At 50.9% G+C, this 24,489-nt stretch overlaps 1 protein-coding gene and 1 long non-coding RNA gene across 2 annotated transcripts; both read left to right on the forward strand.

The window, feature by feature from the left end:
* Positions 1-4,257: 4,257 nt before the first annotated feature.
* Positions 4,258-5,942, forward strand: LOC107075546 (uncharacterized). Its single transcript, XR_001477055.1, has 4 exons — positions 4,258-4,373; positions 4,619-4,725; positions 4,855-4,976; positions 5,230-5,942. It is a non-coding gene; the product is annotated as an uncharacterized lncRNA (long non-coding RNA).
* A 7,601-nt stretch (positions 5,943-13,543) lies between these two features.
* Positions 13,544-24,421, forward strand: fam131c (family with sequence similarity 131 member C). Its single transcript, XM_015337315.2, has 6 exons — positions 13,544-13,764; positions 17,395-17,474; positions 20,050-20,140; positions 22,575-22,760; positions 23,212-23,310; positions 23,639-24,421. Exons 1-6 carry the CDS (start codon positions 13,743-13,745, stop codon positions 23,971-23,973), a joined length of 813 nt encoding a protein of 270 aa, XP_015192801.1. The 5' UTR covers positions 13,544-13,742; the 3' UTR covers positions 23,974-24,421.
* The last annotated feature ends 68 nt before the right edge of the window (positions 24,422-24,489 follow it).

Consider the following 24,489-nt stretch of genomic DNA (forward strand, 5'->3'; position numbering starts at 1 on the left):
TTCAATTCAAATGCATTTCAGCTCAAACTTTGTGATCAAATTTGGTTTGCAGCAGAGTCCAACACAACTGTACAACATAACGTGCATACAGTGCATTTTGTCTTTGCTTCTTGAATCTGTGGGGCTGGTTTCTCTCCCCTCTACTTTGTACACAGCTTAAGAAAAACAGACATTTTCTCACAAATATTTTTAATGGTCAGTGAATCAAAATCTGAAGGTGAATTACTGTGATATAAGTCACTCAGCCAGATCAGAATCAGGCACGCTGGCGTCTGATTGTCTAAAGCAAACAAGATTGCTTTAGTAAGCCGAGCTCTGGGGGGGTCAGTCTGGGAAAGTAGTTTTGTTTAAGAAGACTTACGATGAATTGTGTTTTCTGAAGAAAAGGATTTTATTATGGTGAAGTACATCTTTAGCAGGACTCTGCTAGTTTTGCTTTATTAAGTGCTGAATATACACATGACCTCTCAAATATTATTTGTAATATCAGGAAAACCAATCACTCTCCTCACAGGAACATGTGTGGGAACCAGTTTCTGGTGTGGGGAAAAATGGGGCAACTGTAAAACAAACACCTCTGCGGAGCCCAAAGAAGACATTCAGATAGGTGTTCAGGAAGTTAGGTGTCATGGAGACCCGTCCTCTCCGGTTCCAGGTCAACACTGTGAGTTCACAAACAGCAAAGAGCTCCACCCAGCCAGGGGCACTTGATCCGAGCCCGGCCCAGACCCAGCCGGTCCAGAACTCCATAATTTTACCCGGACCAGTTAACTGACTTGCAGAGGGACCCTGATGCTAGAGGTCGATGAAGAATGAGGGAACCGAATGCTCCGGGCCTCCTCTCCTGCCCCGGCCACGTATGGAAGAAGAATCCCAAAATAACGGCGTGCCCCCGCTGCGGTTCCGCTCCGCTCCGCCAGGCGACGGTCCAGATGTTGCTGGGGATTATGGGCCAGCCACTACTCGACACATCTCCTGCGCCTGTGGCCTGCGCTGCCATTGTAACACGCTGGTGGCACATTTGTTGTTTTTTATTTTTACATTTTAAAAACAAACCTCCCTCCTTGGAATTTATAGGACAGCTATTTTTAGACAACATCCTCTGGATTGCTCTGTCTAAATCCGGCTGCCTGGGCTCTCCGTGGGCCAGCTCCCTGGTCAGGGAAGATTAGTTCTGATGACATGCTGGGCGAAGGAGATGCTCGTGGAATTCTGCTCTCCTCCGGCCCGGAGAAGACGTCTCTGGAATTCTTCCCGGCTCCTGCTGTTGTCAGGCAGCTGAGTCTTCGCTGTATTTTTTAAACCCAAGTTCATGTCAACTTAACTTTTTGTTGCTTTGTGATCTTATCTTTATAGGACGTGTGTGAAAGGCTGCAGTGCGGCGTGTGTCTGCACAGTGCACGCAGTGCAGGGGTGAGTGGTGTCCCTCTGCTTCTCACAGAATATCCTCACTTCTGCACAGAACAAACCTAGAGTTCCTGCTCTCATGACCAGCCCAGTAGTTCACTTCTGCAAAAACCTTCCTCTTGATTGAGGTTGGAAGTGTTTGTTTTCAGTTATTCTGGAGCACTTTATCGGCATCAATAACGAATGTGTTACATTTGGATATTCAACATAGTGTATTGTGCAGCTTCAGTGCACTCTTCCAGTGCGACGTCAGGGGCTTTACAGTACTGGCTTTCACTGGACTCGCCGGCTTCATCTTTCTCTGCATCAGGCTCGACTGCAGCTCAGCCCACTCTGCCCACCCTTACTAGGCCACTATATGACCACATTGGTGATAGTCTGTCCCCTGTCTCAGGCTGTGTGATCACAGTGGCGATAGTCTGTCCCCTGTCTCAGGCTGTGTGATCACAGTGGCGATAGTCTGTCCCCTGTCTCAGGCTGTGTGATCACAGTGGCGATAGCCTGTTTGTGTTTAGACCTGTGTGCTTCTCACCAGACACACAGGTACAGTTTCTGGTTTTTCAGCAAAGCCTCTGAACGGTGAAGCAGCGTTTCCCTGAGGTGTGTCACAGCCTGGCAAGCTGCAGGGCGAAGCGCTGGGGTGGGGGAGAGCGAGCAGTTGCTCAACATGTGAACAAAGAGAACCGACCAACATCTCTCAGCTCAGCAGCAGAAAGTCGCCCGTGAGAACGGGGCACAGCGCCCCCTGTCTGCTCTCGCCTGGCAGGAGCCGCAGAGCTCCAGGCTGCGCGGGGCAGGGAGGCACCTTGACCGAACACGCCTGGTATCAAGAATTTGATCTTGGAGCAGAAGTTGTTACCTGTTTTACTTCAGAGTTGCCAAATCCTACAAAACCACCAGAGGAATGCAGGGAAAGAAGTAGGGTACACCCTCACCCACCGAGCCAGGCCACACCCACTCCCGACGCTGAGATCTCACCGTTCGCACCTTTATCTGCAGTTTGAAGAAATCCCTTGTTTTAAGTCGGGATGTTTGCAACAACAAATTAGAATCAAAAGCTGTTTTGGGGAATTAGCCTGGATTGACTGTACATCACTGTTCACAACCACAGATAAGGATTTTAAAGTGTGCTGGACAAGTGTTGATCGACGCCTCTGTGGCCCTGGGGAGACTCCTGGCCCCTGTTGTAAGCCTGAGCCCCAAGCCTGAGGCGCAGGGTCTGTCCCAGCTCAGGACCAGCACAACACCAGCCATCGGGCTCCTGGATTCAGGCTGCTGCTCACAAGGCACCTCTGAGGCCTGGAGCCACGAGAGGCGGACCAGGGTTAAACCAGGGCCACACAGGGGCCACACCTGGATTAAACCAGGGCCACACAAGGGCCACACCCGGGTTAAACCAGGGCCAAAGCAGGGCTAAACCTAACCCCCCCATCACCATCACAGTCCCACAGGACACAATGAGCTCTCTTGTGTGACTCGTCTTAACGTTTCAATCTCTAATCTGGCTGCTCTGCATACCTGTCAACACAGAGCTTTCAAAATAAGGGCCGACTCTGCCCTGAGCAGCTCACTGCTCTGAACCCACCCATCGCCCGTGACTGTGGGAACTGCAGTCTCTTTTAATCAGTAGGTTCACAATCAAACAATGGAATCCTTTATCTCTGCATAGAATCGCACCTGTCAGCCGCAGCCACTGCAGCAGAAATGCAACCTCAGAGGAGGGAAGCCAGCCCTGCAGCCTGCGAGCTCTGAGAAGAGCTGGGACAACTCTATTCAGGCCCTCTGCTGGGCTATGATGTGTCCAGCAAGGGCACTGGCCAGGGCTGGAGTGACCTCTAGACTCTGCTGGACAGCAGTCACAGAAATCAAGAACCCGGTTCAACTGCCCCTCAATGTCCCTGTGCTTTCAGATTCCTGCCTTATTACTCATTACTTGGACATATCTAATAGTTGGTGATTGTCTTTTGAATCTGATATAAAAAGGTCTAGTAGTTTAGACATCACATTCCTTCAGGTTTATTTGCTCCTGTAAAATCTGTCCTGGCTCATATTGCTCTGTTTACCCATAGACAGCTTTGATCTCCACAGCATGTGATTCTGTGTGACTGTGTGCATGCACATTTGTTTGTGTGTGGGTGTGTTGCTCATGCATACATGTGTATGTAATTGTGGGTGTGTGCATGATTGTGCAAGTGTAGTGTGTGCTTGTGCAATGGGCTTTGGTCTGATCAGCAATCACCAGGACACTGGGCAGCGTGCAGGAGGTCTGCTAACTTCTCTTCTGCTTTCCCCAGTGTGTCCACAGGCGGCGCTGTTCTGCAGAGGGACAATGGCAATACTGCTATACCCAGATCCATGTCTCAGGAGGTGGCTTCTCTCTGGCTGAGCTGACTGCTCTTCCCTGAGCAAGAAACAAACTCAAGCAGGCCCCTATTAAAACAGAGGTGATTATAGCTGCTTCAGGTGACACTGACTGATTTTATCAAAAGCCCTTCCTTCCATTGTAAAATCTAATAGGGTATCACAATAAAACAGTGACTTGCTGGGCGTTAAGTGGAGGGTCACAGAAACTGCACAGGAAAGCAAAATGGAGCTCAGAACAATCATCCATCTGTGAGCTAGTGAGCTGGCACTGTGAGAGAGCCACCTCCTCATGGAAAAGCACCTGCAGGATCAGGCAGCTGGTCCAATTGACTAATTAGCACTCAGAGGGAATGAAATTCCACATGAAAGAAATGTGCTGTCAGGATAGGTTCTGTGTGGAATCAGCCACTCCTCTGGGTTAATTAAGAGGCTTTTAAGAACTGGGAGGATAAGGGTTTCAGTGTGTGTCTATGCTTAAGTCTTGAAGGTGGGAGAGTGAGGGTTCATTAGTACTGTATTGGAGGCTAGCCTACAAGTGGAAAATAAATAAATAAATAAATAAATCTTAGATCTGTCTGAAGGGTATCCCAGGTGTTGGACAGGTGGGTAGTTTGTCAGACTTGATGGGGTTGAAGTGTGAAACGGAGGAACAGGACTGTGTAGCACAGCTGAGAGAGTCCGATGTGGATCTGCTGTCAGGGGCTCAGGTGGGGTTACTGGGGTTTCCCAGGCCAAACTGGATCGGCAGGGAGAGTGATGAGATGCTCCTGGCTGTGAAGATCGGGCATTTGGTGAAGAGTGACTGTTGAAATACAGAGTCTAATCTAATACTCTGGTGTCTTTTAAGGGATAGCGACTAGTGAAGTTAAGAAGTCGGCAGTAGTTGATTGGGTTGGATACTCAGGTACATGGTGAGTGATGGAGAAAGGAGTTGATGAGATCCTAGTGAGTGAGGTGAGTATGTGCAGTACTTGGTGAAGATTGAAATTTAGACTGAGTTGACCAAGAAGCATAGCTTTGCTGTTTAGTATATAGATCTGAGTGAGTAGTTAGGAAACTGAAGCTTGGGCCCACTCTCTGCAGGTGTGCTTGCTCTGATGCTGGGGCTGTGAGCTCAGAGCTCCCTGGAGACATGGTAGCCTCTGTGCATAACTGTTAATGGATCTTCTGTCCTGTTCAACAGGACTGTGGCCACTTCATTGCAGGTACAGTACAGCTGCAGCTCTTACTGTAGGACTATAGCTCCTAACACAGCAAAGTGAGCTTCTGGACAGAGAGCTCAGATAATTGGACTGAAGCCATTAAGCTGCAGACGGGTCAGTTAAGGGTGGAACAAAGATCCCTGGAACAGCCTTTCACATACTTAAAATAGTTGGGATGGTTGTGGATTATTTGGCTTTAGCTCTGCAAATAGGTGCTAAACCTATGAATTCCTGCCCCTGCATTCATCTCCAACAGGTTTTATTTCTTCACTGAAGAAGTGCACTTTCAAAGCCCAGTGTCTGACAGACTCTGAAGCTTCTGGAACAATAAAAGCTGGGAACTTTTCCAGTCCTGAAATCTCTCCGTGCTCTGGTCAGCGTGGAGCCCAACGCCTCCGCGGTTTGTGTGAGGAAGGGCTGAGGCTGTGCTGTCAGCTCAGTGTCCTGGATGCCCCTGGGAAACAGCGGACGGGCTGACCGGCCTCGCGTGGGCAAGGGGACTCCAGCCCAGTCTGGGAAGGGCATGACTGTCACCAGCACGGGAAAAATATCTCAGTCAGCATTCTCCCTGGCAGCACTTCAAACAAGGCCACTGCCTCTTGCAGATAAACCTTATCTTTAGCACCATGGAAATCCCAGAGGTTTGCGAAATAAAATGAGCTTTTCACGTGATGCAATTCATATAGGCAGATTTTTATCAGACTCCAAACACTTTGGCTCTGAAAGCTCTGAGATTGGAAGTTATTTATGGACCTGTAAGAGCTACTTGTACAAACATGCTACAGATGGACAAAACTTTCAGCAGTGTTGAGCTCCGGGCTGTCTGAAGTCCAGATTCCCCAGCTGACAGTATAAGACAATCCAGTCCAGGGCAGCAGCACTGTCTGGCATCTAGACTCTGTGCAGCACGATGAAAGGGTCACATTCATCGGACTGCTTGTGCTTTAGTGCTTATGACCTCCGACCTCTGCTCTCTCTCCTGTGGTTTGTGGGCAGAGGCAGGAGTTCCAGCAGTTTTATGTGTTGGATTTGCAGATGAGTGGGGTTCATGCAGGTCCAATCTAGGACACCTCTGCCACTCAGCTTTCAGCATAGAATGAACCATTACCTTTTCAAATCCAGACATGGAGCTCCTCCCAGCTTGCTAGCTGGTCTCCTGCCTCCTTTCTTGAAACAAAAGCTCTGATCTCCTTCCACTATGTCCACAGCTTGTTTGGGTCACTGTGCCAGTTTTGTGTGTGGTCTTGGTTGAGGTTGGCACATCCAGGACCTCCAGTAGGTTCTAGTAGAAAATGGTTGTTTTTTCTTCTTGTTTAATGTTCCTTAAAACTGCCAGGAGTTTGCCCCCTGTTACAGTCGGTGTGATTAACTCAGCCAGCCTGGCCTCTCGCCCGCTTCCTGCTGCCAGCTGTGTTGCTGTGGTGGCAGTGTGAAAGGTCAAAGGGCGAGGCTGTGGCCAAGGCCCAGCGATGTCGCCTGCCCTGCAGGTGGGGAAGGGAGTAGTGATTGGCAGAGTGCAAGGCTGGAGCGCCTGTGTGGAGCTGTCCAGTATACTGCCTGTGCACTGCAGTTACAGGAGCAGCGCGACTGTGGGGCTCCGCTGGGCCTGTGACTCACAGCAGGAAGAGGGAGGGAGTGCTTGTCACAGCTTGTCAAACCCCATTAGCAACATCCGCCTGCTCTTCTTCACTATGACCAGCTTTCAGGATCAAGCCTTAAAATAGAGCCTCCCTCTCCCACACCCCCCGTTATCCATGAGAGTCATGATCCTGTTTCCTTCCTGTTCTGGTCTGTCTGCTTAAAACCCAGTGAAGATGAAGGCTTGATGCAGATGATCTAATGACCTGATCTGGACAGCTTTTCTTTCAGGTAACAATCCTTCCTTTCAATCATGTCTCCCTCAGCTTTGTCGTCTTTACAAACTTCCTCTCCCCGTTTCCTTCCCTAGACTGCGGGAGACAGAACAACCTCAGAAAGGGGGATGCTGGTGGTCAGCACTGCTCTCACACTTCCTGTGTTTGATTATGGCCTGAGCCTCATTCTGTGTGGAGTGTGCATGTTCTCTTCTGGCCATGTGGCTTTTCTCCCGGTACTGCAGTCTTCTCCTGCAGTCCAGAGACATGCTGGCCACGTTCACTGGTGTCTGTAAATTGTCCCAGTGTGTACCTGTATTTGCCAGAAGCTGTATCATCCTGCAACTCACAGTTGGCAGCCCACTGAAGCCTAGCAGGTATGAGCCTGGTCAGTACCTGGATGGGAGATTCCTGAGAAAGCTGAGGCAGCTGCTGGAAGAGGTGTTAGTGGGGCCAGTAGGGGGCGCTCACTACATATATTGACGGAAACACTATAGTGTAAGAAGGCGCCATCTTTTGGATGAGACATAAAAACGAAGTCCTGACTCTCCGTGGTCATTAAAAATCCCAGGGCAATTCTCTAAAAGAGTAGGAGTGAAACTCCGGCATTCCTGGCCAAATTTTTCTCTGGCCTTTACCAATCATGGCCTCCTAATAATCCCCATCTCTGAACTGGCTTCATCACTCTGCTCTCCTCCCCACTGAGAGCTGGTGTGTGGGGAGAGGACTGGAGCACTCTGGCTGCTGTCACACCACCTAGGTGGGGCTGCACACTGGTGGTAGTGGAGGAGATCCCCATTACCTGTAAAGTGCTTTGAGTGGAGTCTCCAGAAGAGCGCTTTATAAGTGTAAGGAATAATTATTATTATTATTACTTAATGGTTTATTTGTCTAATGTTTTTATGCAAAATGACTGACACTTGCACCCTTTTCCTTTGGATTCGATGCCACACCCTTGCGGTTCGGAGTCCAGGGCGCCACTTCTGCCTGCTGCGAATGGACAGCCTGCGATGGATCCAGGAGTGTGGCCGAATCTAGAGTTTCCACACGCAGCAGAAGATCTGCAACGTTTTGCCTCTGTTGTCAGACCAGCTGCTGCTCCCTGTGCCTGAGCAGGAGTCCCAGTCTCCATACATCACAGCTCCGCCAGCTCCACTTACTAGTTTTCCTGCCACATTTATGACGTACTTTATTTGTTGTTTACATATCTCTTGGAATTTGCTCTTCGTGAAGATCCTTGTCTCTTCGTGGAGTTTCTGTCGGTGTGACTTGGGGCAAGTAGTCAGGCCCAGTGTCTGAGTGGTGGTGGGAAGAGGACTGCGCTGTGTGTACGCTGTGTGTGTGTGTGTGCACTGAGTGGGTGCTGTTTGTGTGCTCTGCCTGCCTGTGTGTGTGATGAGCGTGCTGTTTGTGTGTGTGCTGTGTGCAATAATCTGCCTGTTCGCTCTGGCTCTGCAATTAGTGTCTGCTAACGAGTTTGCCTGGGGGTCAGAGGTGGGGTGGCAGGAGGATGAATGGGGGGTACAGTTGTGCAAGCCCCCCATGTGATTTAGAATCTGGCTAGTTTGAGGGGTGTTGGGCTTGAGTCTCCCAACACAAACAGAATGAGAAAGAGCTGACTGCAGTGAGGTGGAACCCTATACAGGAGCTGTGTCTGAGGAAGTGGGTTGTGTAAGCGTCCTACCGAACAGAATAATCTCTCTGTAATTCTAGCTCTCAGATACGCCCTGTTTGTTCAAAGCTGTTGGCTCTACAGCTGCGTAGGGCAGCCCAGACACAAAGCAGGCAGGAGCCCTGATCCTGCCTGTCTGCTCAGCTGGGGCTCAGCCCATCTGCCTCCACCTGTACGGTGCAGACCTGCTGCTTGAAGTCCAGGATTAGCCCCTGAGCTCTGAGCAGCCCCAGTGCGATGAGCTGTCAGAGATCTGCAAGACCGCTCCCAGGATATAGAAGCAAGAGAGAGATGCGGTGTCCTCTGACTGACCCAACTGCGACTGTCCTGCGGCCTGAGACCAGAGGGTCTCCTCTGCTCACACTCGCCTCCTGCTCTCTGTCTCTCCAGGCCAGCTCTCAGAGCCGGCAAGACTGGGCTGGTTTCTGGGCTGGCTGGTCCGGAAGTGCGACGGGTGGGCTGCTCTTGATCCGTAGTGCTTCATCAAACACAGCCTGGCACACACCAGCGGTGATTCCAGTACCAGTTCCGCCCTGGGCATCAGTCTGAACAAAAGAGCCTCCTCTTTCCCATAAAAATGATGAGGAGCCACCTGTGCTGATTCCCCTGCAAGCAGGCGCCTGTTCCGGCTGTCCTCTGGCCCGTGGGGGTCCGCAGCTGAGTCCAGCTTTTAATCCCCTGCTCCTGGAGAGGGACACGCTTGAGATTTAGTACTGAAAAATAGCTAGGTGTCGTTTTCAAAAACAGCTCATTTTAAAAATAATAGCTGTTGCACGTAAAGGCTCAGTCAGCGCTTGCGGTTCCTGAAGAGCCTTTGTGAGTCACCTGGGTGCAGGTGGAGCTGATCTTCGGGCTCTGCTCCCTCAGCTGCTCATTAATCACTTGAGGCGAACAGTTGCTTGATTGAAGAAATTAATCCCAGGTCCTGCTTGATGCAAGAGCGCTATGCAAACCTGAAAAACCTGATGAAGAGCGCCACCTGGAGGCCTGCTGCTGCCATGGAGATTTACCACTGGTTCTTCTCAGTGTGTCACTGTTGTTATCAAGAGCTGGGCTGTGGGCGATCTGGCGGGGATCTTCCTGCTGCTTTCAGGCGCCACGGAGAAAGATGTCATAAACCCGGACAGCTCCGGGTTTAAAGGTCGGGAGCTTTGAAATTCACCTTTACCATAAAAAGATACGTAGGTCTCCTGCCCCTCTCTCTCCTTCGGTAGACGTTTATTGATTGTTCTGTGTCTGATCGCAAGGAAGCTTTCACTCTTCTGGATGAAGAGGCTGAAATTTACACAGAGGCAGATAAGCCAGATGTGCGCTTCAGCTCCCACATCCCTTCGCAAACGGAAAACTGGCTTGAACAAACATCTTAAGTCTTGGAAGGAGCACTTGATCGAATAAAAGGATGCAGTAGAGTCTGCTAGATCCTGCTACTTCTCCCACATCACTGAGAACAACAATAACACTAGATACCTGTTGTCCACCATCAATAGACAGCTAATACCAAACTAGCCCACTACATTACCTGCTTCATCCCAGCTTTGCAACACTTTGTTAGAGTTTTTTACTTCCAAGAGTGACAACTTTCAGCATTATGATCTCTCCCCAATGCATGTTAAGACCACATCTCCTCCTTGCATAACTGGTTCTGCTGGTTCCCTTCTCTCTAGTTTCTCTCAGCTGGACACTGCGTGCCTTAGTAAATTGGTATTGTGTGTGAAATCCAACACTTGTTTATGGGATCCCCTTCCTGCTGTTATATTTCAGTAACAAACTATATTTTCAATAACGAACAAGTCCTTTAGCCCTGGAGTGAAACCAACAGCCGTTAAAATAGCTGCTGCTTTCCGGTACCTTAAAACCCAGATATGGCTCTGGACAACCTAAACAATTTTCCTTACTCCTGTCCTGGAGTCCCTTCACTGGCTTCCTATCAAGCTTCATGTCAACTTCAATGTGCTCTTGCTCTCCTGTGAAGCTCTACATGGCTTGGCACCTCTGCAGCTGTCTTCCTGCTCCCCAGCTCGCAGCCTTCACTCATCTGACTGCAGTCTCGTTTGTCCCCAGGTTTCGTTTACCTTCTGTGGGTGACTGGGTCTTCTGCTACGACGATTTTAATTTTGTTAACTCCTTTTCTTGTTAACTTTTTTTTCTTCTTACTGTAAAGTGCTTTGAGAAGCTACTTTAAAAGGCCCCATATAAAATAAACCACTACTAACATTATTAAACTCCTCAGAATCCGCAGCTGCGAGAACTGGGGGGCTGTAGTTGCAGCTCTTTGCCACGAGGTGTCAGACTTTAGCACGTTTTTCGATTTATGTGCTTTTCACATAATATTTCGGTTTAGAACAGGCTCTTGTGCCTACATAGCTATTTTATTTTCAAATAAAGAAATGTTATGGTCTCACAAGTGTAGTTTACTGCTGGCAACGACAGAGGAGTTGTAGGGAATTCTGACTGCTGAAGCAGTGTTGAGAGGTCAGAGGTCACAGCTGAGGCGAAACAGGCAGGTTTATTGTTTTGTCGCCTGCAGTAATGCTGCAGTAATAATGAAAGGATGATCACTTCCACGGTGACATTGTAATGAAAAGCAAGAACGCGAAGGGCAGGGAGAGATCCAGGTTTGATCTCCGTGTTTCAGGGATTAGGGAAGAAAATCTCGGAAACACAGCTCTGTGAAAGAGAGGCATTGCCATGGGAACGGCGCATGATGACAGCGGGATCAGGTGACTCGGGGGTTATGCCGGGAGATTTTCCTGGTTTCCTAGCATGCAGCTGCTCCTCCTATTGTTCTCATTTCTCTGCAGCAGAGAGCAGTCCTGAGCTGGAGTGAGTGAGGGTGTGTCAGCAGGTCAGGTTGTCCTCAGGCTCGGCTGACACTGCTATTCCTCTCTGAACGAGTGGAGACTTGCATTTACTGCCTCTTCCAGGACAAACAGTAGATCTAACATCCTAAACTCTAACCTATGACCCCTGACCCCACAAGCGATGGCAGTAGATCTGGCGTTTCTGCAGAGGGACTGTGAGCCCATTCCTGTCTCCTTAATCCTGGACTGGTCCTGTTCGATCCGTTACAGCACTGGTCTGTCCTCCGCAGCAGCTCCCCGAGAGTGACCGGGGCAGTACACCGCCGAGCGGTCCGGCCGGGGAGCTGCCCGTGTCGAGCCCTCGCCTCGCCTTCGCTCATCCTGACTCGGGGAATAACGCAGCTGGAATTCCCCGGGAGACACACCAGCACGCAGCTCTGGACAGAGAACAAAGAGCAGCAGGACGGTCGCTGCTGTCGAACGGGCACACTGGCCTGCTGTGAAAGCGAAACTAATCTCATGCACAGCTTCTCACCTTAGAAACGGTCTATCCTTGTTTGTCTTTGTCAAAAAAAAACGCAAGTCAAAGATAGAATAATTTAGGAACATTTATACTGTAAACAACACAAACTAAAAAAATGGATGTGACAGTTTCTGTCGTTGATAAAGCACAGAAAGCCACAGCCTGGACACAGACACTGGACACAGGCAGACCTGGCTGCCCAGAGAGGACAGGCTCAGTGACTACAGCCTGGACACAGAAATCCCTTTCTGCTGCACTGTGAGAAATATTCTAAAAAAAATTTTATTCTTCACTAAAATAACGAATCTAACCCCAGAATTCCCACTCCTGCCAGAATTGAGAGGTAACTCAATAGAACTTGGAATAATAATAGTACGCTTTTTGTTGTAAATGCTTTCTAAATGTTATTGCTTTGGCTAATAAAGCTCGCCGAAATTTCAAATCTGAGATCCAGAGAAAGAGAGAGAGAGACGGGAGAGAAGAAAGGTCACACCTCAGAGCCCGACACATTTCTATTCTAGCTGCAGTACCGGATGTTACCACAATGTAGCAGTGTTGCTCCAGTGTAGATGTTGTTTTGTTAAAGATATAGTTTCTTTACGTTATAACTGTTGTGTTTTGAAGAAATAAAAGCATAAGCTTCCACATAGATGTAAGTTTGTGTGTAGGTGTTGAAAGTGTCTGTAGCACCCTCAGCTACCCGCTCCTCTCTCTGTTTCTGAGTGACCCAGCCCTGAGCAAAAGGCGCTGCAGAGCAACAGAAGAGGAGAAGGCACATACCCCACATCCAGGGGGCTCGTCAGGTCAGCAGTCAGAACTAGGGTCGCACCCAGAGCGCCCCTGCTCCGTGCGCAGAAACACCAGTGAGCCTGGAGGTAAGAGACAGAGGAACATTGCCACCTGCTGCAAGGGGCAGCTTTTACAATTTTAACTTCTGTAGGATTCAGAGCACTCTTTTATCACTCCTCCCCAGGCCCATGCCTCTGTCTCCCTCTCCGGTCCCTGGAGGCCGGCTGGGTCGAGCCCCAGCCCAGCACTCGCTTTCTGTAGCAGTGTCTGCCCCTGAGGGCCTGACTCAGAGCTGCCCAGTGAACCATGACAAACGCCTGAGTCACAGGGTACAGCTGTTTATCTGTGCTTGAATGTGTGAGAGAGAAATCTGCGTTCTCTACCTGTTCATATGGTTTGTGTTTGTGCGTCTACCCATTGTCATTGTTTATGTTTCTTGTTTGTGTGCTGGCTCTGTGGTTGTTTGGTGTGTATGTGTCTCTGTGTGCTGACTCTATGGTTGTGCGTATGTGTGTTGGCTTTGTAGTTGTGTGTTTGAGTGCATCTGTGTCTGTGTGTGCTGTCTCTGTGGTTGTTTGGTGTGTGTGTGTCTTTGTGCTGGGTGGCTCTGTGGTTGTGTGTCTGTGTGCTGGCTCTGTGGTTGTGTGTCTGTGTGTTGGCTTTGTAGTTGTGTGTTTGAGTGCATCTGTGTCTGTGTGTGCTGGCTCTGTGGTTGTTTGGTGTGTGTGTGTCTGTGTGCTGGCTCTGTGGTTGTGTGTCTGAGTGTTGGCTTTGTAGTTGTGTGTTTGAGTGCATCTGTGTCTGTGTGTGCTGGCTGTGTGGTTGTGTGGCGGCTGCAGGCTGTGGTGTTGTGCTCTATTCTTCTCCGGCACACAGAGGGTGAATTGTCGGGGGGTGAAGGGGAGGGGAGGGGCAGGGCGACAGCAATGTGTCTTTGTTATTCTGTCTCACCGCGCTCTGTGCCTGACTCTCCTCGCAGAGCCAGATCCACACTACACAGAGGAAGCAGCACACAGTCCGTTGAGCCGGCGAGCTGCCTCTCCCTCTCTGTGCCCTCTCTGCCCTGGCACCTCGGCAGCATGGTGAACAGATAAGCGCCAGTCCCTCACCTGCCCCCTGCGTGGAAACAGCATGGGCGCCTGCGTCCAGAAAGGTAAGCGCCTCTGCCTGCCGTCCCGCCCGTCGCCACGCTCATACGGCTCCACTGCCGGGGCTGGGCTGTTTCTGGGGTCTGGGGGGCTACTCGGGATAGCCTGGAGTTCAGGAAAGTTAGGACTGCGCTGGCGGTGACATTCGCAAAGGAATAGATGAAAGTCATGATGATGCATATTAACTGGAACCGTCTCCAGAAAATGTTCTAGCTGGGTTTGCATTTGACTGATGAGTGTGAGTCCAGGGGGACCCCAGTCTGACCCCTGACCCCAGATCTCTGTCTGCGACCCCCCACTGGAGTCCAGTTCCCCTTAACCCAACTGATCGCTCTGGCACCCCACTGTCAGCTCTCTTTTGAGCTTGAGTCTGGGTTCTTATATGAGAGTTCAGAGTCTGGGTTATTTTGTCATCTTTTTTAATATAAGTGTAAAAATACTGGGAGAAGAGAAGAGATCAGATAATCTGAATCTGCTATTTGGTTCTCTAGAGTTGTTTATACAATTAGGTGAAGAAGACAAACAGCAACATGACTATAGAAACCAATTCCAATATTTTCCGTTCTGTCGATGTTCATGTCGATGAAGCCTTGGCTCATGTGGAACATGTCCCTGCGTCAGGACGTCCTGTCTGCAGCACCAGCTGGGGTCCAGGGACCCCTCGCAGGACACAGGATCTTCACACGGCTTCTCTGTGGAAAATCTGCGCCTCTCTGCAGGGCAGCCTGAATGAAAATCAAATCCGTCAGAACAAACTCAAATTACATTTCTGTTTCAGCCGCTGAGAAATCAACATAAGTCAAAAATCACACATGCTCATTGATATATGTGTCACTATCTGTATGGCACAGCTCCTTATTATTATTACTGGAGATCTGGGTTTCCATCACATCATCAGAGCAGGGTTTTCATCACATCAGCAAAGGACCCTCAGCTCAGATCAAGACAGGTCCAGGAAAGCTGTTCAGAACCCCAGAGCACCACAATCTGATTCATTCCTGGCTTTACAGTGTTTTCAATTAGACTCCCAGTGCAGGGCAGCCTGTTCCGCTCCAGGTTTAACCAGCTGCAAGTACTTGTACTCCTGGATTACATGATTGTTAACCCACACATGTACATTGCTAAGTGTCTTGACTTAAAAGCTGTAGATTTACATATCCTACTCCTGCATTTCTGATTCCGCTGTACAGTTTGTACCTGTTGGTATCTGCTTCTAGCAGTGAGAGTCTGATGCAAATGTCTGCAGCAGCTGACTCTGCCCTTTGCTCTGTGACCTCTGAGCTCATGCCCGAAACTGAGCACGAAAGTCTCCTCTCAGTGGAAGTCGTGACTTTAAAACGCCCCAGATTTGCGTCTGTGCTGAGTAAGAGACAGGAGAAGGGTTAGCCGGAGCTCTAATGCTCATTCAAGCTCAGCTCACTGTCTGGTCTGTGCCACTGAGGGCGTGCTGCTGGCCTCCTGTATGCCGCGCAGAGTGCCGGAGAAGCACCAGTCGCTGTGCCAGTGGAGGGGGGTAAATGAGATCTCTCGGGGTTTCCCCCTGGGGGACGGCCTGCTCAGAGCTTCACGGTTACCAGGGAAACCTGGGTAGCAACAGGAGGAGAGTGGTGAGGAGCATGCTGGGAGCAGAGAGAGGAGCAGAGAGGAATAAAGATCCAAACCATCCCAGTGGACCAGTGCACCATTAAACACAGGAAACACGCGCTCAAGGACTGTTGAGGAAAAACAAACTCTTCCCCTAATCTTATTTATCCACTCATTTTTCCAAAATCTGATTTTCTGTGTAGATGAGTTATTGAGGAATAAAGCTCATTTTAAAACACAGTGGGCAGAGGGAGATAAGAGAGGGAAAAAGCAGCACGAGACTGAAAGCGCAAAAGAAAGATGGAGCAGAAGGGAAGAAACAGAAAAGACGATCTTGCAGGCCTCCTCTGGCCCCTCTCCTTCCCCCCCGGCCTGTCCTGCACGCGCTGGAGCTCGAGTGAGGGGCGAGGGCTTCACAGCAGATCACGAGCTCCCATCCAGTCCACTGAGAGAGGGGAGCCAGGTTCTGAAACATGATCCATCTTGGCGCTCAGGCCCAGGTAGAGACAGCAGATGCAGGTTTTCTGGCCTAATCATCAATTTCCCTTCGGGATCAATTAAGTCTTATCTATCTATCTAATTCTGTAATTAGCAGGCTGAGTGTTCTCTGTTCTCTGGGTTCCTCCATAGACATACAGACAGTGCAATCCACAGACACAGAGCCCACTTCTCCAAACTCCAGTTTCTGTCTCATGCCCACACTTCATTAACCATTTTAGCTTAATTAACTTCAGGAGACTGAGCACCTTGGCAGCGCTGTCTTGATAAAGGATTCTTGTGGTGCTTTCCATAGTAGAAATCCAGTAAAGTTCAGTGAAGGCCAGGGGGAAGCTGGAGACGTAGGGTAAGTGTTTCTACAAGTCAGTGGGAGCTGCAGCACAGCAACATCATGCAGAAACTGCCAAGCGTGCACACAACACTGCCTGTCCGGACACACACACAGCAGGCTCCCAGTGTGTCTGTTCCACACTTGTCTGTCTATCTGCCTGCCTGTCTTCCTGTCCGTCTGCCTGCCTGCCCACCTGTCTGCCAGTCTGTCTGTATGTCTGCCCATCTGCCCGTCTGTCTGCCCGCCTCTCTGTGTCTGCAGGGGAAGGGCTGTGTCCCCTTGGCCAAGCTGTCATAAGGATTGAGACAGAGCTCTCAATGTGACCTGCCTGGTTTTAATTGAATCGATCAGTTGACTGATGGAATACTTGATGCGACTGGTTCTGCCGTGGCTCAGAGAGAGAATGGACTCTCCTGCTTTTATTCCAAGCCAGTTCTCCAAACCAGTTTCCAGCTCCATCGAATAAGATGAGACTGATCTTCACCCTCTGCACACACCCAGAGGAGTATTGGCCTGGGTATTGTCTGCAGCACAGTAACAGTCTGCTCTCCAGGTAAAGCCTGCTCAGTCTGACCTGGCGCACAGATCAATGGGATCATTGATTTGATCGTATCAGGCGTCCGCCGCTGCAGTCTGGAGGTGTGCAGATTAAACCCAAAGACACTGTGACTAACAGCCATGCTCAGTGAAGAAAGCCTGTCAGTGTTGTTGGGGTGATGGGTGAGAGCTTGACTCTGGGTGACTGCCCCCTCCTGGTGACAGGTGGACAGGCAGGGCGCCTGCCTGCAGGACGGCAGTTTTTAACAGCTGGAAAGCAGTAAGGAGGCCTGATTCTGGTACAGTCCCCTAGGAGCTGAACCAGAGGTGCCTGCTGGGAGCCACATGGAGGAACACAAGGCCCTGCACAGCTGGTAAACATCTCGGGTTCAGCAAGTAATTTAAAAAGCGAAAATGACTGAGTCTCTCGACTGGGCAGCTGTGAGGACAGCAGAGCTGCCTGTGGTGAGGCTGGACGGCTGCAGTTTGTCGAAAGGCACTGGGAGGCTGTTGGTATTGAGGAGGCTCACAGCCGCTGCTGCAGGCCGAGGGGACACATCCATGGCCGAGGGGACACTCCGATGGCCAGCATGGTGTTCATGTTTGCTTCTGAATGCAGGACAGAAGAGTGGTCTGTCCTACTGGTGCAATTTTGTCACTAACTTTGTTTCTCTGTTTGCTGCAGAGCACTACAGCGCCCCCCAGCCCCCGTCAACAGAACTACAGCAATGGCCATCCTACTCAGAGGACCAGCCCATTGTCAAGGTGGGGGGTCTCACGTTAAGGATATGTATTTAAAAGCCACAATTCATTTCTAGGTACAGCAGCTGTGAATCTATATGTGGAGGGAGCAGAAGTGCTTGATGCTCTATACACCACACTTCCAAGAACTTCAGAAAGTTCACCAATGATCTGGCCACCTGGCATTTAGTCATTAGTAGCGGATTGATCCCAGGGTCTGATTGATCCCGGGTGTGAGCTGATGGACATCAGTCCGTCTGTCCCTGAATCCCTTCACACTCTCAGTTTCCACATGTGCTCTCTGTTTCTTGTTTCGGGTTCATTCTGAAGAAGTCTCACCACGAGCACATGTGGTTTTATGCACCTAAGTCTGGAGAAAATGTGAATTGTGTCACTTTCCCCACTACCAAATTAAAGAGGTGCTGGAATTTTGCTCAACAACTCCCATAGGACTAGGAGCTGCTGTTCCCCGTCCTGACACCCAGATCTGTGAAGAGGCCGGATCGCAGTCCTGGATAGTGTCAGTGAAGGGTTCTTTGCTAAAGAGCATCTGTCAGCAGCACTATGCAAATCCCAGCCCCCAAGGCTCCACTAAGAGGCAGGCTGTCCTACTTTTTTGTTGGGTCTGGTGCTGTCCTGTCCTGCAGCCCTGCTGGGTCTGGTGCTGTCCTGCAGCCCTGCTGGGTCTGGTATGGTCCTGCAGCCCTGCTGGGTCTGGTGCTGTCCTGCTGTCCTGTCCTGCAGTCCTGCTGGGTCTGCTGCTGTCCTGCTGGGTCTGCTGCTGTCCTGCTGGGTCTGTTGCTGTCCTGCTGTTCTGCTGGGTCTGTTGCTGTCCTGCTGTTCTGCTGGGTCTGGTGCTGTCCCACAGTCCTGTTGAGTCTGGTGATGTCCTGTCCTGCAGTCCTGCTGTGTCTGGTGCTGTCCTGCAGTCCTGCTGGGTCTGGTGCTCTCCTGCTGTGTCTGGTGCTGTCCTGCTGTCCTGTCCTGCAGTCCTGCAGTCCTGCTGGGTCTGCTGGTGTCCTGCTGGCTCATGAGCCTCAAGATCCTGCTGGGCACTGTGCAGGCAGCCCTTCTCTCTGCTGCACCAAGAGTGCTATTCAGAGACTGATTAGCAAAACTGAGGCTGCCTGCAGGGAGAAAGACCAGACTCTTCCTGCTGCTCAGAAGCTGGATCCTACCCAGGTGCAGAGCAGCCTGATCCACTCCAGGTTTTCCCAGCTGCAGGGCTGTGGTATAAGAGCAAATGCGAGGAGTTCTGCTGTGGAATATGAGTTGAGAGGGGTTGTGTGACCCAACTGCTCCTGAACATAGTGTAATAAAACCTACAGTTAGGGTTTATAAGGTTTAGTAAACTAAGCTACGGTACAAGATCTAGGAGTGCTGCCTCTCATAAACTAGCAGACTGCTCTAAACGGCTTCGTGCTCCTTTAAAAGTTTATTCCCTGTCTTATTATAACACTAACTAACAGTGACATGTCAAGAAGTCTCTCAACATTCCTGCCAGAACAGGTCTTTGTGAGCGACAGTCGATTAGTGATGCGACGCAAGAGATTAGCTTCTGCAATTAGACTCAGTCTGTGCTCAGTGCAGGAGTCCCCGTTGCTGCCTCCTGCTTGATTAAGAGCAGACGGGTCTCAGCTGTGTGAGGGCAGAGGGGTGCAGGCAGGGAGCCAGAGAGTTTGGGCACAAGCCTTCCTCTGAGATGGCACAGTGGTCAGTCGGAGTCTGGCGCCAGGCAGCGAGACTGTGGGGTGGAATCGAGTGCATCACATGAAGTCCTCAATAGACTTTTGTTTTCATTTTGTTTTTGTGTTTTTTTATTTGTTGCTTTAACCTGGATGAGCCCAAACTGTGCTTCAGCCGATCCACACTCTGCACTCTGCTTGTGTCCCATAGAGCCCAAGCTGAGTCTGCAGCCTCAGCCCTGAGCCCAGACCCCCTGAAAGTGGGGATTGTCCCTGAGGTCTTTCTGCTATGTGAGCAGTTACCCCAAAGACAGAAATTCCACCCCCCAAAGGCAGTGAGGTCATTGAGAAAGGCAAACCAGAGGACACCAGGGGAAACTACAAGGCAGTACTTTTAAAACTGAGAACAGGAGGCATTTCTTTACACAAAGGGTTGTTGGAGTCTGGAACAAGCTGCCCAGCCAAGCTGTGAAAGTTGTTACCCCGGTTTCCTTCAAGCAACAGCAGGATGAGACACTAGTATCAGTTAGCTGTTAAAAATGTTGCAGGAGAGATGTGCCAGCTGGCCTCCTGTGGTTAGTAACTGTGCTTCTGTTCTTTGGAGAAGCTGCACCAGCTCTCTGCTCTGGGTGACAGGGAAGCCCCAGCTCTGTACTTCAGTCTCCCAGTTGCTCTGCAGCCTCCTGTAGAGCGTCAGGACACTGGATCCTGGGAATGCCACAGGGAACACACCTGGATAGGCGATGGCCCAGCGTTCTGACGCACCAGGACGTGGAGGAAAAAAGCCTGCAAAAGACTCTGGCAAGCTTCCCAAGGGAACCCTGCACCAGGAAGAAGATTGTGGCTCTGGATTCAGTTCTCCCGGCCCTGCACTACAGGAACAGCCAGTGATGAGCATCTGTCTTCTTCCCTAGAACTGCCTGAAGCCAGCCAACGGGACAGTGTCGGAGTTGAAGAGCTCCCCAGGCTACAGCATCGCTGACCTGGCCACCTCCTCTCTGATGGGTAAGGCAGGCTGCCGCAGGCCGGGGCTCGGGGAGGGAGCAGGACAGAGCCATACTGGGGCAGGTTTACCTGTTCAGACCAGGTGAGGAATCCACAGCTGTCCTTCAGGTCCAGCAGTTAGTCCACTAAGGCTGACCTTCAGCTGCTAAACTAGAGTTGCATCCCGTGCAAGAGAAAAGTGTACAGTGTTAAAGAAATAATTAGATTATAAGGGTTAACAAATTGTAGGAGAATTCTTTCACTGTGTGCTCAATGCACTTGTGTCTGAAAGGGCAGAGTGGAGCACCTGCAGGAGGATCAGACTCCAAGGGTCTTTCTGATGCAGCATGTGTCCCAGAACAGCCCCCCCCCAGTCAATCAAAGGTCAAAGGTAACACATGGCAGGGTCAGCCAAGCGCTGATGTGGCACACAACCCCACAGAGGGGCTGACCTTTCCCAGGAACCCTCCACACCTCCCGCCATTCCCTGCCTTTGATTTCTGATCCCGGATTGTGTCTTTGATCTGGTTGTTTGTACCGACACTGTGTCCAGTGCACAGTGTGCAGGGATGCGCAGGTCCCAGGCTCACACTGCACCACCCAACGGCAGAAAGCAAGCAGCGGTGTCTGATGTGCTTTGACAAACACAGCCACCCTTAGCAATACAGGCATCAAACGTTTCCCCAGCTCCCTCTCACTCTCTCTCTCACACCAGCCTGCTCTAATTAAGTGTGTGATTGGACATCTAATAATAAGCCAACTGTTTCCAAGGTTACCACAGGGACCGGCCCCCCCACACATACAGACTTAGAGTGTGTGCTAACAGACCCCCCCTCTCTGCCTGAACCAAAGCGACACGCCTGTCACACCAGCAGCACAGAGACTCAGACTTCAAACTGATCTGCAGCTTCAGTCTGCGCTTGTGAAATCTTGAAGGCAGTTTTAATATTCTGCTGCGATTGTGTCTGTTGAAAGTCAACCTGTGCAGTGTTATCGCAGCTCAAGCCTTTGCTGTCCCTCTCCTCTCCCTCAGAGCTCTTCCCCATGCAGAGCTGGTCAGGAAGAGGGTGGAGGGCTTGCTAGAGAACTGAGGGCTTTTTCATCCTCAAATGTATCTTCATAATAACATAATTCAGGTCACGAACAACAGTCTGCAGAGCACTGTTCTGTGCAACAATTTCTAAGCCTTTTGAGATCCACACCTGGCAGCAGTGATGTCTGGATTCAGAAATCTCAATCCATCTGCTTTTCTCTGACTTGTTCATTTCTAAGAAATACGTTGCTATTGGTTAGCTGGACTGCAGCAGGAATGATTACCTGAGACTTCATGCTCAAACAAACCAGGCTGTTTCCTCCAGACTAAAGCAGTTTACAGGCAGTTGCTCTGTGTGTGTGAGGAGGCTGAGGCACTGCAACACTGAAAAGTGAAAACGCATTGCAAGGTCGGTGAGCTCACCGTGACCTGCTGCAGTTTCACAGCTGGATGAAAACCAGTCAGAACAGAGCACCAGCCCCGTTTCCCTATAGTCCCACAGGCAGGACTGGAAGTACTGGGAACAACTCCCCTCCCTAGGAGGAACAGCTCCAAGAACAGTCAGTTCTAACTGGCATGTTGCTGGGAAGTGGAAACTCCACAGACATTGGGAGAACATGCATACTCCCCACGGAATGTGCTCCACCCTCCATGCCCCAGTGCTGCCCTCTGTTGCCCTTTACAACTGCCTGCTGTAATTTTTAGTACCTGTCAGATCCCGATACGGGCAGCAGACCAGCTTTAGGGGAAGGGGTCTTCTACAGTGGCATAAACACAGACCTGCCTCTGTCTGGGCAGCATCACAAACAGATCCGGTGTGTATCTGAGCAAAGTGCACTCGTGACACATGTGCCAGTCTCGACAGCTGTACAAGAGCCTGCTGTTCAGAAACCCAGCTTGACCACTTTCTCACATCTCCAGAGTGACACATGTGGCACCAGCACAGTGCCACGATCGGGCGGGAACCCTGGCGATCCTGGGTCGCTGCCTCTGTCCCTGCAGTGTCACCCAGCGCCACTCACAGAGGGGGACACTGGAGGTGACATGACTCCCTCAACAGCAGCTGCTCCCACTTGTAGATATTCAAGGATGCATATTCTAAGGTGTAGTTTTTAGTTCAGTAAATAGTCTCTAATTTACTGAACTGAACAAACTCCCTTTGTTCCTGTTCAAAATGCAGTGAGTTCAAGGGCACTTAGACACTTGGCACACAGCCACACTGTAGCACTTGGGCTCTGCTGGCCTCAGGTGGACATTGGCAGTACTGGAGCCCACTGTGTGGGACAGTCATGCTTGCTGGTGTAAGGGGAGATTAAGGGCCTGTATGACTCAGGGATCTTCCTCCCTTTCCTCACTTCCTAGTTGTCTTCTTTTCTCCCCTCCCTCTCACCCTCATGACTCACGTTCACCTCACTTCCTCAGGCTTGGTGGCGACCATTAAGGACCACATCACGAAGCCGACAGCAATGGCGCAGGGCCGGGTGGCGCACCTGATCGAGTGGAAGGGCTGGAGCAGTGGGCAGCAGGGCTGGGGGGGAACCATCCAGCAGGACGACGAGCAGTACTCGGACCTCACAGACGAGCTCAAAGAGGCGCGCTTCGCCGCAGGTCCTCCAGGGGGCGCCGGTGGGCTCGTGCCCCACACACACACACACACACACACACACACACACACACACACACACACACACACACACACACACGACACCTGAAAAAAGCAGCCCCTTCCACCCGTCTCTCCCAGCATGCTCGTGGGGTTGTCAGTACTCCCTAGATCCGAGCATCTGGGTGCTTCCTGAACGATCCCAAACAGCATTCCCAGCTCATTCCCGGTGATAGCTGTTGCCAGTTGTTTCCGGTCCCTCATGGTCGATGGCATGGTGGCCTCGGGTGCTTGTGGCACGGTGGGCTTTGGGTGTCTTGCTGGACTCTTATATGCATGAGAGTGAGTTTGTGCTTCAGTCAGCTTCAGGTTTCCAAACAAACACCTCATTGTGAGACAGATTACACGCTGTGCCTCCACCAGGGAATTCACTCTCCCGCCTCCTCTCTCCCCCAGGGGTCGTGGAGCAGTTTGCTCTGGCCGAAGCCTCGCTCAGCGCCTGGTCCTCGATGGAAATGGCTGAGGAGCCCAACGGCAGCGCGGCTGTCCTGCAGGGTACGAGCCCCGCGCACTCCTCCGCCATGCGTTGGTCTTGGTGTCTTTCTGTCACCTACTTTCTGACATGTTCTGAAAGAATGGAGGACTTTCAAAAGCTTTTTTATCCCCCAGAGAGCTTGCTCTGCCCCCAAATCAAAGCCCAGAAAATACATTCTCAGACTGCTGGATAGTGGGGAAATAAACTGACTCTTTTCTTCCCTGGCTGTGTCCCTGTGGCAGAGTCGGCCTCGCCATCCACCTTCCATGCATTATTCAACCCTTGGTCTCCCTGTTTCTGAGCTCTAGACGTGCTCACTTTCTCTCTCTGTTTCTCTTGTTGACCCAGACAGACCATTTCTGCCCCAGTTCCTGGCCGACGGCTCCCAGCGGCTGTACAGCTCCACTCTGGACAGCAGCAACGACATCAGCCCCTTCACGCCGCCCTCCTCCCTGCAGCTCCGCCCCCAGGCCCGCCCCGAGGAGGAGGGCTTTCCCAGGGACACGCCCCTAGAGCCTGCGGCACTTGCCTGCTTCTCTTTCCCTGGGGAGGGGGAGCAGGTAGCGGAGCGCCCCCTGCTGCTGCGGAGGAGCTCTCGCGGGGAGCCGCTCACACACAGAGACAAGTCCCTCCGCCACGCGGACAGCAGCTCTCTGTCCGAGGACGAGGTTTTTTACAACTAGCGCCAGGGGCAGAGACACTTCGAGACCTCACCGGCTCGATGTTTTAGGGCTGCAGCGTGTTGAGAAGTCTGCGTGACGAGGGGCGTCAGAGCCCCTGCACTCTTTTACTTAGTCGCCGTGGAAACGATCGAGTCTTTTGACGTTTTCTACACCCCTGCCTGCGCACCTAGAGGCGCCCCCAACTCCTGGACTCTGGGCTCTCCTGCAAGTCAGTGCTGGGTTTTCAGTTAAATAAACTGAGGCATCAATGTATATTGTTTATTTTAATTAGAACCAAAAAACACATTTCCACCACAGTGTATGTATTTCTTTACCGTAGCTCTTGCTGTTATGCTTGACCTTGGCCGCCCTGTCTGTCTGCTAGTGACGTCACTCGCTCGTGAGCTCAGTGTCGCTGTTGTTTCTTTTCTGTGTGAATCACAAGGAATAATAAAATGTGTTTCCAGTTCTGGAAGATGAAAGGTGTCTTCTTACAGAAGAGCCGGAACCCATTTCCATGGAGATGGTCGGACCCGG

The sequence above is a fragment of the Lepisosteus oculatus genome, chromosome 25 (genome assembly GCF_040954835.1).
Source record: "Lepisosteus oculatus isolate fLepOcu1 chromosome 25, fLepOcu1.hap2, whole genome shotgun sequence".
NCBI classification, from domain to species: Eukaryota; Metazoa; Chordata; class Actinopteri; order Semionotiformes; family Lepisosteidae; genus Lepisosteus; species Lepisosteus oculatus.